The 16,069-nt window shown below is 45.4% G+C and overlaps 1 protein-coding gene across 3 annotated transcripts in view; it reads left to right on the forward strand.

The window, feature by feature from the left end:
- The window catches only part of ARHGAP10 (Rho GTPase activating protein 10), a 1,108,509-nt gene that overhangs the window by 274,037 nt on the left and 818,403 nt on the right, over positions 1 to 16,069 (forward strand). For all 3 annotated transcript variants that reach the window (XM_086962271.1, XM_086962272.1, XM_086962274.1), the window contains exon 2: positions 443 to 538. In XM_086962271.1, coding sequence (XP_086818397.1) covers positions 443 to 538 — 96 coding nt within the window. The remainder of the gene's footprint in view (positions 1 to 442; positions 539 to 16,069) is intronic.

Genomic DNA, 16,069 nt, shown 5'->3' on the forward strand with positions numbered 1-16,069 from the left:
GGTGACTGTATTATGCTCAACGATGAAGCCAAATGTGACTATAGGTTATGTCAAGCTATAGGATTTACTTTTAATTTGAGTATAGTCTCTAATTATAACAGTATTGAGGCATCATTAAAAAACTGCCACATTCATTTTATCAGCGTGCAAAACCGTAAATTATTCATGAAAGTGGAAATGAGTTAGGCTGGTTTCAGGACTAATGTTGTAAGGAAAACCAGAGGTGCTTATGGAATTGTGTTGCTTTAAAACCAAGAGCCTTGGTTCGTTTAGCACATTTGTAGTATTGAGTGCTGTTGTAAGAGACAACGAGCGCTTCTCCTGGAATCAAGACAAATGTTCCCTTTTCACACCATATCAGTTCTTACATTCTGTTATTAGAAGTGATTATATATATGACTAATAGTAGCATTGGATACAACTTTCACTTTTTTCTTTACAGATCTATCTGCTGCGCAAAGGCGGTTTGCCCACTCGCTTCAAGAATTTAAATTTGAATTTATTGGTGATGCTGAAACAGATGATGAAAGATGTATAGGTGCGTACGGATGATTATATTAAAACTGACCCTTATTAAAGTATACAGTGAGCTATGTATTTTGAGACTGAAAAGCACATTTTGTGTATTCCTACCTATTTCACAACCTTAGCCGAATTTATATTTCACCACTGAAGTGTCAACCATTAATGTATAGGTCTTTTCCTTCTTGGTTTCAAAATGGTTTTTGCCTTTTGCCTTAGCCTGCTTCAGAACCCAGATTTCATAAGATTTACTGAATATTCTTTTAACGTATTTAGGAAATTATTCAGGAATTCAGATTTATATTTTTTCTATTTGTTGTGAAGTTATGCTCAACATTTCTATTTGCGATTACATTTTTACTTTTGTCATATAGGACTACATTATTTAATCTACAGCAAGATTTTGAAATTATATTAAGTGTACCTTACATTAAATGCAAAGCGTCATAGTCTGAAATACATGTTTTTTGCAGATAATAAGCTTAGCCATCTCTTGTGATATCCTCTGTAATCACAGATGTTGTTTAAGAATTGACTGATTAATCTGATTCAGTAAAACTGTTCATTTAAAAGGAAATTCTCTGTGATTTTGGAGAGGTATAAAAGAGGATGTATACTTGCAAATGTATAAATAATCTCCTCCAACACAAAGCAGTGTTCTGCTGCTAAAACAGCATGCATGCATGCTGTAATTTGCACAGTTACAAACAAAGACATCTTTATAGCAAAAATGTAGCTCTGCCTGATGATTTTTTCCCTGGTATTTACCTCAGACTTGTTTAATGTCTTGCACCAAATCCAGTTGCGCTGTTTGTTGGATTATTGAGAGATGGTGGTCACTGTAAGAAACTAGGTTATTAGTTGAGGAAGGTTAAGTACCCACCTCAAGTAAAAATCACAACCCATGTCAGGATGAACCCCTAAATTCATTTAATAAACCTAAGCTCACCCCCTTGGTAATGATGCAACAGAGCAAATCGACTTAACTTGGAGGCAGTGTGCAAAGTATTTTCGCAGTGTCAAAACAGTAATAAAGTCCTAATGAAAAGCAATAAAAACCCTAATAAAATTAGAAAAAATGTAATATTTTATAAAAAAAATCACAGGAATCCATTTGGTGCAACTAGAAGTATAATTTAAAAAAAAGGTTTTCAGTAAAAATAGCCCAAAGATGCACAAAGTGCCAGTGATAGTCAACAGTCGCGGTAGACTAAGACCTAGTACAATTTGACCCTGACTGCGATGGAACGCGGTTCAGATACACTAACCAGGTTTGCCTTGATCAAAGACTTTACTTTCATATTTTAGCCCTTTAAATCTCAATTCATCACAAGTGTACACTTAAAAAGCCCCCAGCCCCAGGACCTCCGAGAGGCACTTAGAGACTCACCGTGTGTCAGGCTGAGTCAAGTCCAAGCCCACTTGCCACTCATCAGCTGGGCAGCCTCAGGAACGACTTCTTGTAGCTTGTTGTATCCCTGTAACTTGAACAGGTAGTAAGCCTTATGACCCTTGGAGTTAATTTCTTTGACCTGTGTGTTGGAGAGAGAGCAAGGCCAGTCCGCTAGGGCTTTTTTCAAGATGCAGACAGCAGGTTTAGTCCTCTTCTGATCTTCCTTAGGTCCAGGAGTGTTCATAAGCGGGTGCCTAGAGATGTCACATTTATGCCTGGTACAAGCTAGTGGGTGGGAATTACCCCTGGGCATGCTCTAACCAACTGGGTAAACGTAGCTGGGGCTAACCCTACTCACTTTGGGTATTTTCAAAATGGTGCTGTCTTTAACCACACTAAACCTGGGCTCTGAGGTTTGGAGGTGTGCGTGGGGAGAGGACTATGGCAATCCTAGTGTGCTCCCACATCGAACACCAAAATCCAGTTTGAGGCAGTCTCTGTACCCCCAAGAAACTGAGAGACAGACGTCAGTTAGACCAAAGCAGGGTTCATTCGCAACCAGACAGCGCATTAACCAGAATTATTTTGACATCCGCCTCTTGCCCCCATGAAGTGCTTCCTAAGTGTGATATGTAAACCCCTGCAGACCTGTCAAGCATGTCTTGACACTCAAGCAGGAGTTGACACTGCGATGTCAACAAGAGGCCTCTGTGATTTGGGCCAGTGCAGCTGCGGGGACTACAGAAGTGTGAAGGCCTGGGTGTTAGCTGCATCTGCTCATGACAGGTTAGACCTCTTTGAAGTTGACCAAGTTCCAGGGTCCAGCCTCCAGTCCATCCTGTTGAGGGCACAACACCACCTCCCCACATCCAAGGCATTTTGTCCCTGTCCTTGGAGCAAGTTCACACATATTTACATTCCAAATACTGGTTGGAAGAAGTGGCGAAGTAAAATGCCGATAGGCGTTCAGTGACTTCAGGCAGGGAAAATGTCATTTTCTACAAGTACCTTTATCTTAACAGTTAAACAAAGTTAGATTTTTCCATTAAACTGGATTTTGAATAGCTATTAAAAAGAGTCCTTACATTTGTTTTCTATCTGCTCCGGAACCAAAGTTAGCATAATTAGATATGATATTGTAACCCAGCATTTTCCAATAGAGCAGTCAGCCTTGCTACAGTGAACATACCTTTTGGGCCTTTTCCCTGTAAGAATATGCAGAACAGTAAACCTTTACATGCCTATTTATTTATTTATTATTTATATGCCCTACTTTTAAATATCATGACCTACTTAGGGGTGTGACTTATTAATATTTAAAATAAAGGGTTTGACTTGTCAGAGAAGGTTTATTTTGAGAGACCAAATTGGCATTTTAAAAAACTGCCTAGCCAGGAGATAATAGTAGGTCTGCAGATAGGTTTGCTGGGTTACTGCTGTGGGTGGCACAATAGTTGCTGCAGCCCATTAGTGACATTTGTCTTGCAGGCCAGGGTACACTGTACATTATAATATGGACTCGTAGGTAAGTTAAATATGCCAGTCAGGTGTATATCAATTACAACATGTTAAAAGGAGGAGCACAAGTACTTTACTACTGGTTAGCAGAAGTAAATTGCACAGAGTTATATGGCCACCAAAAATGAGGTTCAGCAAAAAAGGCAAAACGCCAGCGTCACCCCGCCAAAAGTGCAAATATGTAACAGTGCCATTTTCAAACTTAACAAAAGTAGTGCCAATTGTGGGGGACATTTACCTGAAAACACATAATCCACTGATTGATAGGAATGTCCTATCAATGTATTCTAAAACTTGGTACTAACCAGACACAGCATATAGGATAGCCTTCTTCTGACCACCCCTACAGTTTCTTTCTTTGACACTGAAAGACTTTCAAGTATCCACATGAATCTTTAAGTTTGTATCGTTGGTGACCAAGAATTTTCCACATAGTAGAGAAAGCCCCAATAAAAGCCTCACAAAATTTTTCTTTTTCTTTTCTTTTTTATGAACCCCTTTCATATTTTCAGATCTTACATTTCATAATAGAATTGCCTGTCCCTGAACATCCTGCATCCATCCTGGTAGTGGTATCATAGTTCTCTCAAGCCTGCAAAGACATCACCATGGCTATTCAAATGGTTAAAGTATTTTTGAACAATGTGTAGCAGTGTTTGTGTAGCAAGAATCTAGCTGTGAAGCAATGGACTACTGAATAAGCATACAGCATCTTCAGACAAGATTGAATTCCAAAGGCAACCATTATGACCTGTGCTGTATTTAAAAAACCCAAATCTTTTTATTGAAACAAATTTAAAAAAAAAACAAAAGCCAATCAGCAAAATAAGTGCACATTTAGTACCATGTTACATGCTGTGGAGCTAGCACCGAGGTATAGTATCCATGTTTACAGGACCATGTAGTTCTTAAGACATTATCGGTCACTTCTCCAAGACCCCATCTTTCAGGTGGTTACCGACTGATTTTGTTGTTTTGATGTGGGTATCGGCGCTCATCACATACCTCGATGTGTGTTCTATTTCCCTGAAATTTTCGACTATTTGTTTGGGCAGCCCCTACTCTCATATGTTTTTTCAGCCTCTAAGCACCAATCCATGTCGCTTTCCCATTCATTCATCCTAGGAGCTGTTGGGGCGCTCCATAATCTAGCTATGTTTCATTTAGCTACTATAAATCCTAGTGTCATCCAGAGACATTCTATGCTTGTAAGATTGGTTTCATTCCAACTATTGACGAGACACCACTGTATCGACCTCTGCGTCGTTAGAGAGTGAACCTCTCGCATGCAGGAGATCACCTCCTCCCAATATATCTGGACAATCCCATATTATGTTAAGGAAGGTGCCCTCCCACCCGCATCCCAGGGTACAGCTTGGAGAGTCAAGTCTACCCATTTCTGTCATTGTTGTACGGGTAATATATGATCTGTGGATTACTTTCAATTGTACCAGCTTAAACCCTGAGCAGATAGCCATCTCCTTTGGTGATGCTAGGACCTCCAACCAATCCTCTTCCTCTTTCTGACCTAGGTCCTGCTCCCAGCGGGCATGGAGGGTGAGCGAGGGATCTGGAGAGTTAGGTAGGAGTTTACAATAAATCAAAGACATCGCCTTCTTCTGCGGACGATCGTCTAATGATCTATCTTCTAACTTCCCTCAGTGCATGTCTAACTTGCAGGTATCTGAAGGTTTCTGATTGTGCTATCTGATATTCTTGTAATGTTGCAAATGGTTTTACATCTCCCTTAACCCACATGTCTCCCAATCTCGAGAGGCCTATCTAGTCCCACCTCTTAAAATCGTTTTGCTTTGCCAGGAGTCCCAAAGGCGCTGAATCCCATAGTGGTGTCATCTGTGTAAGTCTACACCTCCACCCAAGAGAAGTGAGCGCCTCTTTCCAAATCTGCAGTGTAGTGAAGGTGGGCTCAAGAAAGGAGTCCACTCTTTTGCCCCCATAAATAGCTCTTGACTATCCTCCTGGTTGCATGTTATATCGGTCCATTTTATAAGCCTCGTCATCCTGAGGATAGTGCACCCAATGGTTAACCATAGTCAGCTGAGCCACCTAATAGTATATTCGCAAAACCAGGAGTGCCACTCCTCCATCGTACCCCCCCTCTCATAAGTTTCTGCAGGGAGATCCTTGGGGAACGGCGTCCCACAGGAGTAATTGCATGGCTGTTTCAATTGCTTGAAAATATGCTTGAGAGATTGGGTAGGGGGAATTTTCTTTTTCTTTTTCAAAAACGTTTATTGATAACAAAAAAAGTATAGATAACAGCAAACTGCCTACATCCACAATTTGGCCGGCATTACGATAACATTTGTGTACAGGCAATATCTTATCAGGGTGAAGGAGTACACAGCAAGCCGCCTACAACCCTTCCGGGCCGGCCGTGTTTAATGGGATAAGAGGTTGTAAAGCCAGCAATTGCATTATAATCAGATTCTGTTGAATGCGACCAATTAGAAAAAATGTAAAAAATTAAAAAACAAAGGAAATGATTGTATACACGAATACACAATAACCATCAGGTGCATAACAAAGGTGCTGGTAGCAATCAGACAATAAGAGCGTGCAGAGTAGCGTCACGTGGTGTCCCATTGCATCCAATGTAGGAAAGTGTGCGGGCGAGGGCAATAGGTTCGTCATTAGAGTGTTATGTGTCTATTTGCGGCGGCGTGTCATCCACTTCGGCCGTATGTTCCAATATGTAAGAGTGTAAAGGGCTCCAGATGTTTCTTGGGCGTGATGAGGGAGATTGAAGGTCTGCATATGTGTGTAGTTGCTCTTGGCAATAGATTACATCTTGAAGCCAGTATTTAAATTTCGGTGCTCTTCCCCTGCCCCATCTAAAGGCAACTCTCTTTTTGGCAAGGAGGAGCACAAGGGAGGCGTATCTACGCACTTTAACAGCCAGGGGTTCAGTGTATCCCAACAGGGCGGTTAAGGGATCAGTAGAGACATGAAGGCCCGTCATAAGGTCAAGTGCAGTCAGGACCTCCGCCCAGTATCGCTGTATGGGCGGACAGTCCTAGGCCACGTGTACAAAGTCTAAAACAACAGTTGATGGACAGAATGAAGAACAATGTCATACATTCACCCCAGTACAGAGATCTGGGCCTAAATCCAATGTTTTTTTGCTCACCATCCCATTCCAGCAGTTTGAACCCAGCCATATGCAAATCAGTTGACCCTGTGACCCATGGGAACAGTTCAGCCCGAACTGCCAAGCCAGGTCCTCCCTGGACTGGAAACAAGCATCCTAGGACCGGTTTCAGGCTTTCAGCCATCATCAGCCAGGATAGCTTGATTCCAGTGGCATGGAGAGCACGGGACTCACGTCTGAGCATACCCATCCCACTCGGGGTGACAAATGCAAAAACAACAGTTGATGGACAGAATGCAGAACAATGTCCTATATTCACCCCAGTACAGAGATCTGGGCCTAAATCCATTGTTTGTTTGCTCACCATGCCATTCCAGTTTGAACCCAGCCATATGCAAATCAGTCTTGACCCTGTGCCCAATGGGAACAGTCCAGCCCGAACTGCCAAGCCAGATCCTCCCTGGACTGGAAACAAGCATCCTTTCAGCCCTCATCAGCCAGGATAGCTTGATTCCAGTGGCATGGAGAGCACAGGACTCACGTCTTAGCATACCCGTCCCACTCGGGGTGACAAATGCAAAAACAACAGTTGATGTACAAAGTCTGCCCCTTCGCACCCGCAGCTATCACAACGATCGTTACCTCGCAACTTCGGTGCAGGTGTATGATAAAGGCGGTGCAAGTATTTATAATGTATGATGCGAAAACTACTACTAGCTGATATATCGCCAGTTTGCCTACAGCAATACAACCACTGTTCCTCAGTGAGAGGGGTACCATAGTTCCTCCTCCCACCTTTGTCGGGCTAAAGAAGGACCATATTCCCTGCCATTCTGGATCGTACGATATAAAAGTGACAGCACATGTGCGGGGGCGTCTTGTTGCAGTAGCACATGTAGTGGAAACATGAGGGGAGGCTCCAGGGCAGGGGTCTCCAAACCGGTCCTGGAGGGCCGGATCCATGCCAGATTTTTAAAATTACTACATGTATCTCAATGGGGATATCCAAAAAATCTGGAATGGATCCGGCCTTCCAAGACCGGTTTGGAGACCCCTGCTCCAGGGGAAAGGTGGGCGTAATGGTCTTTATGTCTTGGCGGAGCCTTATATAATAAAAACAGTCCAGGGGGGTTGAGTCTGTTGCTTTAAAAAATTCCTCACTAGTGCTGAATGTCCCCCCAGTATACAGGTGGCCCCAGGTGTGGAGAGAGAGTTTACGAAGATGTTGGCGACATCCGCCTTCCCTGGTGACCGGGATGTCTAGGAGCCCGGGAAGGGGCAGAAGCGGGAAATACATTAGTGTGCATTGTGTAGCTTTAGCAAGGTCGTGCCACGCGCTGACTGTGCATTGGACAGTGGTGGTAGCCAGGTGGCGCGAGACCGCTGGGGTGCTGAGACAGGCAGGGTTTGGGTTGGGGGTCATATACCCATCTTCCACTGCGAGATTTGGCATGAAGGGAGTGGGTTTCATCCAGTATGCAGCATAATGTGCCTGTGCGCAGCTAAAGTAGAATTCGATATCCTGAATAGCGAATCCGCCCTCACTGTACGGGCAAGTAAGTACATCCCTTCGCAATCTGGCCTGTTTCCCCCCATGTGAGTTTTATGAGTTCAGTCGTAATCGCTGAGAAGAATTGCCTGCTGGGGGCATTGGGGATATTTACAAAGAGATATAAGAGTTTTGGTAAAATAACCATTTTAATATTAGACGCTCTGCCAGCAATCGACAGGGCCATCGCGACCCATCTTGTAATTTTGTCAGTGATAGAGTCCAGCGCCCGTCCGTAGTTAGCTCGCATGAGTTCTTTGCGACTGCAATAGATCCTTATCCCTAAATAAGTGAGGTTGTCATCGCACCAACTGAGGGGGAAGTCTGGGTGGAACCTTTTAGTGGCTGTAGTAAGGGGATAAATCTGGGATTTGCTCCAATTGATGTTGACTCCCGCTAGTTGCCCAAAGAGAATAAATATCCGAAGAATAGGGCTCAGGCTTATCTCCGGGTCGTGCAGGTATAGTGTGAGGTCATCTGCGTATAATGAAATTAGTATTTGTCTTTCCAGGTAAATTAAGGCATGCTCGCCATAGTGTTGTTGAATTTTAGCGGCCAGGGGTTCCACTGCTAGGGCAAAAAGGAGAGGGGATAGTGGACATCCCTGTCTGGTACCTCTACCCAGCAAAAAGGAGGAAGAGCTGACACCATTCACCATAACGGTGCCTCGCAACCCTGTACACAGGAGGGTAATCAATGCCAAAAAAGGGGGCGGAAATCCCATGCGCACCAAGACGTAGGAGAGGTAGTCCCATTCCAGGCAGTCGAACGCCTTTGTGGCATCCAGGAATATAGCAGCTGCATTAACTTCCGGGTCAATGTGGTGGAGCAATGCGAACAAAGTCCGCAAGTTATGGGCTGTACTTCTAGTGGGAACAAAGCCCGACTGATCCGAGAGGACCAACACCAGCATGAGAGGGCTAATGCGGTTTGCGATGAGTTTAGCTAAGATCTTCGCATCAGTGTTTATAAGGGATAGGGGCCGGTATGAATCTAGGTGTGTAGGGTTTGCCTGGTTTGGGCAGGGAGATTATGAGTGCCTCCCTTATGGAGGGGGGAAGAATGGCAGTTTCTCGGGCTTTCTCAAAGACATGTCTTAGTATCGGGATAATTAGGTGCCAATATGTTTTATAAAACTCGGCCGGGAGGCCGTCTGGTCCTGGAGCCTTTCCCGACTGTAATTGCATGATGGCAGATATGATCTCCTCATCCTCATGGTGCGCCAGAAAAATCTCCCTTTGACCATTGCCCAGCCAGGCTATGGCGGTGTCTTCAAAAAAGGAATCGTAGTCTACAGGGGCCTGCCTGTGAGTAGAGTATAGCGTTCTATAAAACCTTCTGAGTGCAGCAAGTATGTCCGAGGAATTGGTTTGTGTAAAACTGTCCTCATCCTCGATTGCAAGCACTGTATTGGCAAATCGAGGAGGTCGTATAGTAGAGGCCAAGGCCCGCCCCGGTCTATCTTCCTCGCCATAACGGGGAGCCGTATGGTATTTCCCTCTAAATTTACATTCTCGCTCCGCAGTTTCCTGATAGTCTGTGAGCAGGTTGCGCAGATGAGCCTGCAACGCCAGAGAAGGCGTGGCCTGTGTGGCCGTCTGTCTGTTTTATGTTTAATTCTAACTTTCAGAGTGTATTATGGATGTCTTTTAGTACTCCACCACTTTTAGCCAGACAGACTCCTTGTATGCTGACTTTAAAAGCCTCCCATATTGTAGAATATTGTGGGACTGAGGCTTCGTTGCGGGGGAAAAAGTCAGTTGTCACCTGCTTTAACTCATCTTTAAAAACAGGGACAAGCAGCGAGTGTGGATTAAGTCGCCAGGAGAGGTATGTGGGTTCTACTTGCGGCGGGGTGAGAGACAGCAACACAGGAGAGTGGTCCGAGTATGTGCAGGGGAGGTATGAAGTATCTGATGTCCAGGTCGCCACGCCCCTGTCAATCAGCCAATAATCTATACGCGACCAAGAGGAGTGAGCAGTGGAATAGCAAGACGAGTTAGTGGGCAATGAAGTCTCCAGGGGTCTACCAGGTCCTGATCTTCAACAATATTTTTTAGAGTTAGGTGCGCAGCAGTATAGTGGTGTGGTTTTGGATGTGACCTGCCTAGGTGCTGGAGAATAGTGACGTTTAAATCCCCCCCCCCCCATATCAGGTGTGTAGTGCCAATGTCCTGGAGTTTACCCCACAATACCCGAAAGAACTGCGGGTCGTCTGTGTTTGGGCCATAAAACGACGCCAGAGTGACAGTGTGCTTAGAGAGCCTGCCCCACAATAGATTATATCGACCTTGCGGGTCTGAGTAGGAGCCAATGGGGGTGGATGGGAGGGTATACTTTACATGAATTGCGGTCCCCCGAGAATACGATGAATAACATGAGAAGCCTCTATGGTTCGCCCATCGAGTAGCAAACGAGGGGTTGCGCTCGGAGGTAGATGGGTCTCTTGGAGCATGGCGCAGTGGATGTCATCAGTCCTGCCAAGTATCATGCATCAGATGTGAAACTAACGCATTTCAGTGTGGTGATCCGCATCACCGCACTGAAATGCATTGTCACGCATAATGCACATGGGAGCTGACACAGAAAGTGCGCTGTAAACAGTGAGGTGCAGGTGGTGGCGCTCATCAGTGCTTGCAGGGCTGCTCTCCTGTAGGCTTGGGATCCCTCCTCGCAACGCTGTCTCAGACTCCGAGAGTGGCAGCCAGTGCCGCTACAAATGTATCTTTGTTTTATTTCTGCGGGGCGTGCAGCGGGGCTCTGAGTCACTAGACAGCCTGAGTGGCGCCATAGCCCGTCCCAGCGTTTAGTGTAGCGCGTCACAGGAGGACGTCATGTCATGTCCTACTTCCTGCCAGAAAGTGCAGCCGGGAGTTATTCAATGTTGCGAGTCCTCCCTATGCAACTGACTGTCCCATCTGCCTAGTGTTACTAACTTGTTCGTGGGCGATAGGGGGACATCATGGTGCTGCTCGGCCCACAGCACGCTGCTGTAAGTAACTACTGAGCTGCCCTGCCCAGCCGGGCAGCCCGCGATGTGGGGGAGGCAGGCTCAGGAGCTAAATGGTCACACCACCCGCCAGCAGCTCAGAGCCTAGGCCAGCCAACACGAGGCAACATGATGCAGTTAAGAGGGTGAGAGGCTGTGGGCCTGTCGTCACCTGGTGCAGAGTCATGGCGCTGCCTTAGCCTGGGAAGAGAAGAGAAGAGTGCGAAGACGAACTGTCAACTGTAAGTGAACTCACCATAACAGTAACTACACTATCAAAATAATGTAATTTTAGGAGTGCAACGTATTTATTTTAATACTGCTGTAGTAAGTGCGGGTCCATTAATTATGGCTTCCATGAGGCCAAATAACTTGGGACAGGCACAGCATCAGTCGTGCGCCGCGGCACCCCAGGACAGGCACCAGCAGCATTCAGTGGTGCACAGCCAGGAGTGGGGAGCTACGTAAGGCCTAATTGCAGGGGTTATTCCCATCCAGGTGCAAAGAGGGGTTCTGGCTCGGGAATGATCATCGCAGGCATATTTAATTTTGGTGCTTCCGTGGGAGAGATGAAGAGCAGGTCTACGAGTCTAGCCGGGGGTTAGTGCAAGGTGGCAAGGCAAGTTCACAAAGAGCCCCGCAAACTGTGTTGGACGCTGAGCTTTGGAATTATTACTGCTAGTCCGTGTCTCCTAAAATGCCTTTTTTAAATAATACAACCTCATAGGTAGGATATGTGTACCTCAGTCAGTCTCTTCTCCCCAGGTGTGTCCTAACCCCCTCCCAGTCATGCCTCATTGTACTGTAATGTTGTGTGCTCAGAATAGCCATGCTACTTTCTCTCTTAGCCACAGGTTAATGATAGCTGGTGCCGCCGTACTGTAATCAGCAAATTGATTTTAATTAAATTGCTCAATTTTGAAAAAAATTACACTTTGTGGCCGAATTGTGACCCCTACCTGTGTGTGTGTCCTTCCATTTCTGGTGCTTTCTGGCAATTTTAACATCTTCTTAGTTTATTGTTGCTCTAATGGGTCAGTCATTTCCTAATTTTTATATGTTTCCATCGTTTCCATTGCTTGATTTTGTTCTGAAGAAAGTGTCACTCATAGTTGTTGGAATGTCACTCATAATTACACTGACATTATAAAAATGTCACACATAGCAATCTGAAACCTTGGCAGCTATGTATCATGGCGGTCTAGATAGGCGAGAATATGTCGCCGCTTGCAAGGGTCCCCCAAACCATGCACATTCCAGGTCAAAAAATTATACCTGAGCATTCTGGGGCGGGACTCCATTATGTGTTTGGAAAATACCTATGACGTGAGCAAGAGTGTATATCAGAATGTGATGCAACAGCATCTTGTAGCATGATAAAGTGCAATACATAACAAGCATTTGCAATGCAATAGGTCTCGCATTAGGAAACTTTGAGCTATTGGTCTTGTAAGTGAATTTTTTTAATTTATGTGTTGGTTTTGAAAATAGCTAAATTAATAGCTTTGTCATTTACAATGCCAATAGTTATAACTTTCACAACTGTGACACCTATAGCATTTGTAATGCAACATATTTTAATTTACGTGACTTAGATGTATTGATATTACAAATAACAATGGCTTTTAATTTTTTAAAATAATTAATACTTAAATAAAAGTGATTGTAATTTATAATGGCAATAGATTAAACTTTTGTAAATAACTTTTTTGAAGATTATGTTCAGTGTATTTTATTGTGACGAAAGTCCATGAACAGAAGTGAAATATTAACATCTTTTTGTGACATTTGTAATAAAGCTTGAAACATTGAGAGAACATATTTGAACCAGTTTTTGTTGAATGGTTGCACAGATTGATGCTGTGATGGCGCGGAGTGATGTTGTAGTTGCGACGAGTGATGCGGTGGCGTTCAGTGATGCTGTGGTAGCGCATAGTGATGTTGTGGTGCCCCTGAGTGATGCTGTGGTGGTGCTGAGTGGTGCTGTGGTGGTGCTGAGTGGTGCTGTGGTGGTGTTGAGTTGTGCTGTGGTGGTGCTGATTGGTGCTGTGGTGGTGATGAGCGATGCTGTGGTGGTGCGTGGTGGTGCTGAGTGATGCTGTGGTGGTGCTGAGTGATGCTGTGGTGGTGCTGAGTGATGCTGTGGTGGTGCTGAGTGATGCTGTGGTGGTGCTGAGTGATGCTGTGGTGGTGCTGAGTGATGCTGTGGTGGTGCTGTGGTGGTGCTGAGTGATGATGTAGTGGTGCTGTGGTGGTGCTGAGTGATGATGTAGTGGTGCTGTGCTGGTGGTGCTGAGTGGTGCTGCTGAGTGGTGGTGAAGAGTGGTGCTGTGGTGGTGCAGAGTGGTGCTGTGGTGGTGCTGAGTGATAATGTGGTGGTGCTGAGTGATAATGTGGTGGTGCTGTGGTGGTGGTGCTGAGTGGTGCTGTGGTGGTGCTGAGTGATAATGTGGTGGTGCTGAGTGATAATGTGGTGGTGCTGTGGTGGTGGTGCTGAGTGGTGCTGTTGTGGTGCTGAGTGATAATGTGGTGGTGCTGAGTGATAATGTGGTGGTGCAGAGTGATAATGTGGTGGTGCAGAGTGATAATGTGGTGGTGCAGAGTGATAATGTGGTGGTGCAGAGTGATAATGTGGTGGTGCAGAGTGATAATGTGGTGGTGCAGAGTGATAATGGGTGGTGCAGAGTGATAATGTGGTGGTGCAGAGTGATAATAATGTGGTGGTGCAGAGTGATAATGTGGTGGTGCAGAGTGATAATGTGGTGGTGCAGAGTGATAATAATGTGGTGGTGCAGAGTGATAATAATGTGGTGGTGCAGAGTGATAATAATGTGGTGGTGCAGAGTGATAATGTGGTGGTGCAGAGTGATAATGTGGTGGTGCAGAGTGATAATGTGGTGGTGCAGAGTGATAATGTGGTGGTGCAGAGTGATAACGTGGTGGTGCAGAGTGATAATAATGTGGTGGTGCAGAGTGATAATAATGTGGTGGTGCAGAGTGATAATAATGTGGTGGTGCAGAGTGATAATAATGTGGTGGTGCAGAGTGATAATGGGTTGGTGCAGAGTGATAATGTGGTGGTGCAGAGTGATAATGTGGTGGTGCAGAGTGATAATGTGGTGGTGCAGAGTGATAACGTGGTGGTGCAGAGTGATAACGTGGTGGTGCAGAGTGATAATGTGGTGGTGCAGAGTGATAATGTGGTGGTGCAGAGTGATAATGGGTTGGTGCAGAGTGATAATGGGTTGGTGCAGAGTGATAATGTGGTGGTGCAGAGTGATAATGTGGTGGTGCAGAGTGATAATGGGTTGGTGCAGAGTGATAATGTGGTGGTGCAGAGTGATGCTGGGGTAGCGCTGAGTGATGATGTGGTGATGCAGAGGGCAGAAAGGCACAAAAAAACGAGTCTAACGGAGGGCAGAAAGGCACAGAAAATTCCTTTTAGTCTAACCCTACATACCGAAGAGCACTCTAAAAAGTGGAATTCAGAAATACTTTGCTAACATGTAAAACGCTTTTAACAAGCCTTTTGTGTGCCTGAACACAAAGAAGGTTTTCTTCCCAAATAACCTAATTCTGCTGACGAGGCGTCATTTGATGATACCTGGCACTTGCTGCATCAGCACTACATTTTTTCGTGTCGAGGCGCTGAATAGTACTTCCCGAAGACAGTAAACCTCGGAGTCCTGCGTCTGATAGCAATGATCGGCTCGCGGCAGTCATTTTGAAGCCTTCACTCTGTCGCTGCTGTGAATGTGAAAGCTGCGCTGGGGCAGGGGGAGGTGCAGGTTTACAGTAGGATTCTTTGTGAGAATCATGGGACGCGGGTGCCGTCCCAGTGACTGGGCCTGGCTGTTCACGGCAATGGCTCTTTGGAGTTTTTTAGCCGGGTATCAGGAAAAAGAACAATATTTTTACATCAACAGTAAATAGAAAAAAGTGCAGAGAACACACACGGTCTACTGTTGCTGATAGCTTTTAAAGTACTGTGACCATGTGTGATGTCCACTGCAGCAGCACCCATGTGGTCTGGGCCAATTAACACATTGACAAAGGTTCACCGACTAATAATGAAAAGGGGCCGGGAAATGCAAACGTCGAGGCGCTGAATAGTACTTCCCCAAGACAGTAAACCCGAGGCCACATCCTGTTGAATGCAAATCCGGCAATGTTAGGTTATGTAATGAAGCCTGCTGCAGGGTACCCTTTCGGAGTCCTGCGTCTGATAGAAATGATCGGCTTGCAGCAGTCATTTTGAAGCCTTCACTCTGTCGCTGCTGTGAATGTGAAAGCTGCGCTGGGGCAAGGGGAGGTGCAGGTTTACAGTAGGATTCTTTGTGAGAATCATGGGAAGCAGGTGCCGTCCCAGTGACTGGGCCTGGCTGTGCACAGCAATGGCTCTAAGGAGTTTTTTAGCCGGGTATCAGGAAAAAGAACAATATTTTTACATCAACAGTAAATAGAAAGAAGTGCAGAGAGCACACACGGTCTACTGCTGCTGGTAGCTTTTAAAGTACTTTGACAATGTGTGATCTCCACTGCAGCAGCACGTATGTGGTCTGGGCCAATTAACACATTGACAAAGGTTCACCGACTAATAATGAAAAGCGGCCGGGAAATGCAAGCGGCCGGGAAATGCGCATTTCTTTGTTCCCTTTGAAGAGAAGCTCACGGCCTTGCGGCCGTGAAAGTGAAAGCAGGGAAGCTCTTGGCTTGGCTCGGGGAACGCTTGCACGAGCATATGCACTCGACGAAATCCGCAATGGTTTCAGAGCTTGATTGAGCCTCTATACTCTCGTCCTATTTATCACTTAAGAGATAGAATAGGCGAATCCTAAAAAGTGCAAAAATAACATTCCTAATCCCTCCCGCCTCCCACAACAGGAATCCCAACCTGCTGTGTCAATTGCCCCCCCCCCCCTCCCTTCCCATCTCAAACATCCTAGTCCCAACAGGGGACAGTGCAGCAAACTAAACCCCATGTCA

Source organism: Lissotriton vulgaris, chromosome 3_1 (genome assembly GCF_964263255.1).
Source record: "Lissotriton vulgaris chromosome 3_1, aLisVul1.2, whole genome shotgun sequence".
Taxonomy (NCBI): domain Eukaryota; kingdom Metazoa; phylum Chordata; class Amphibia; order Caudata; family Salamandridae; genus Lissotriton; species Lissotriton vulgaris.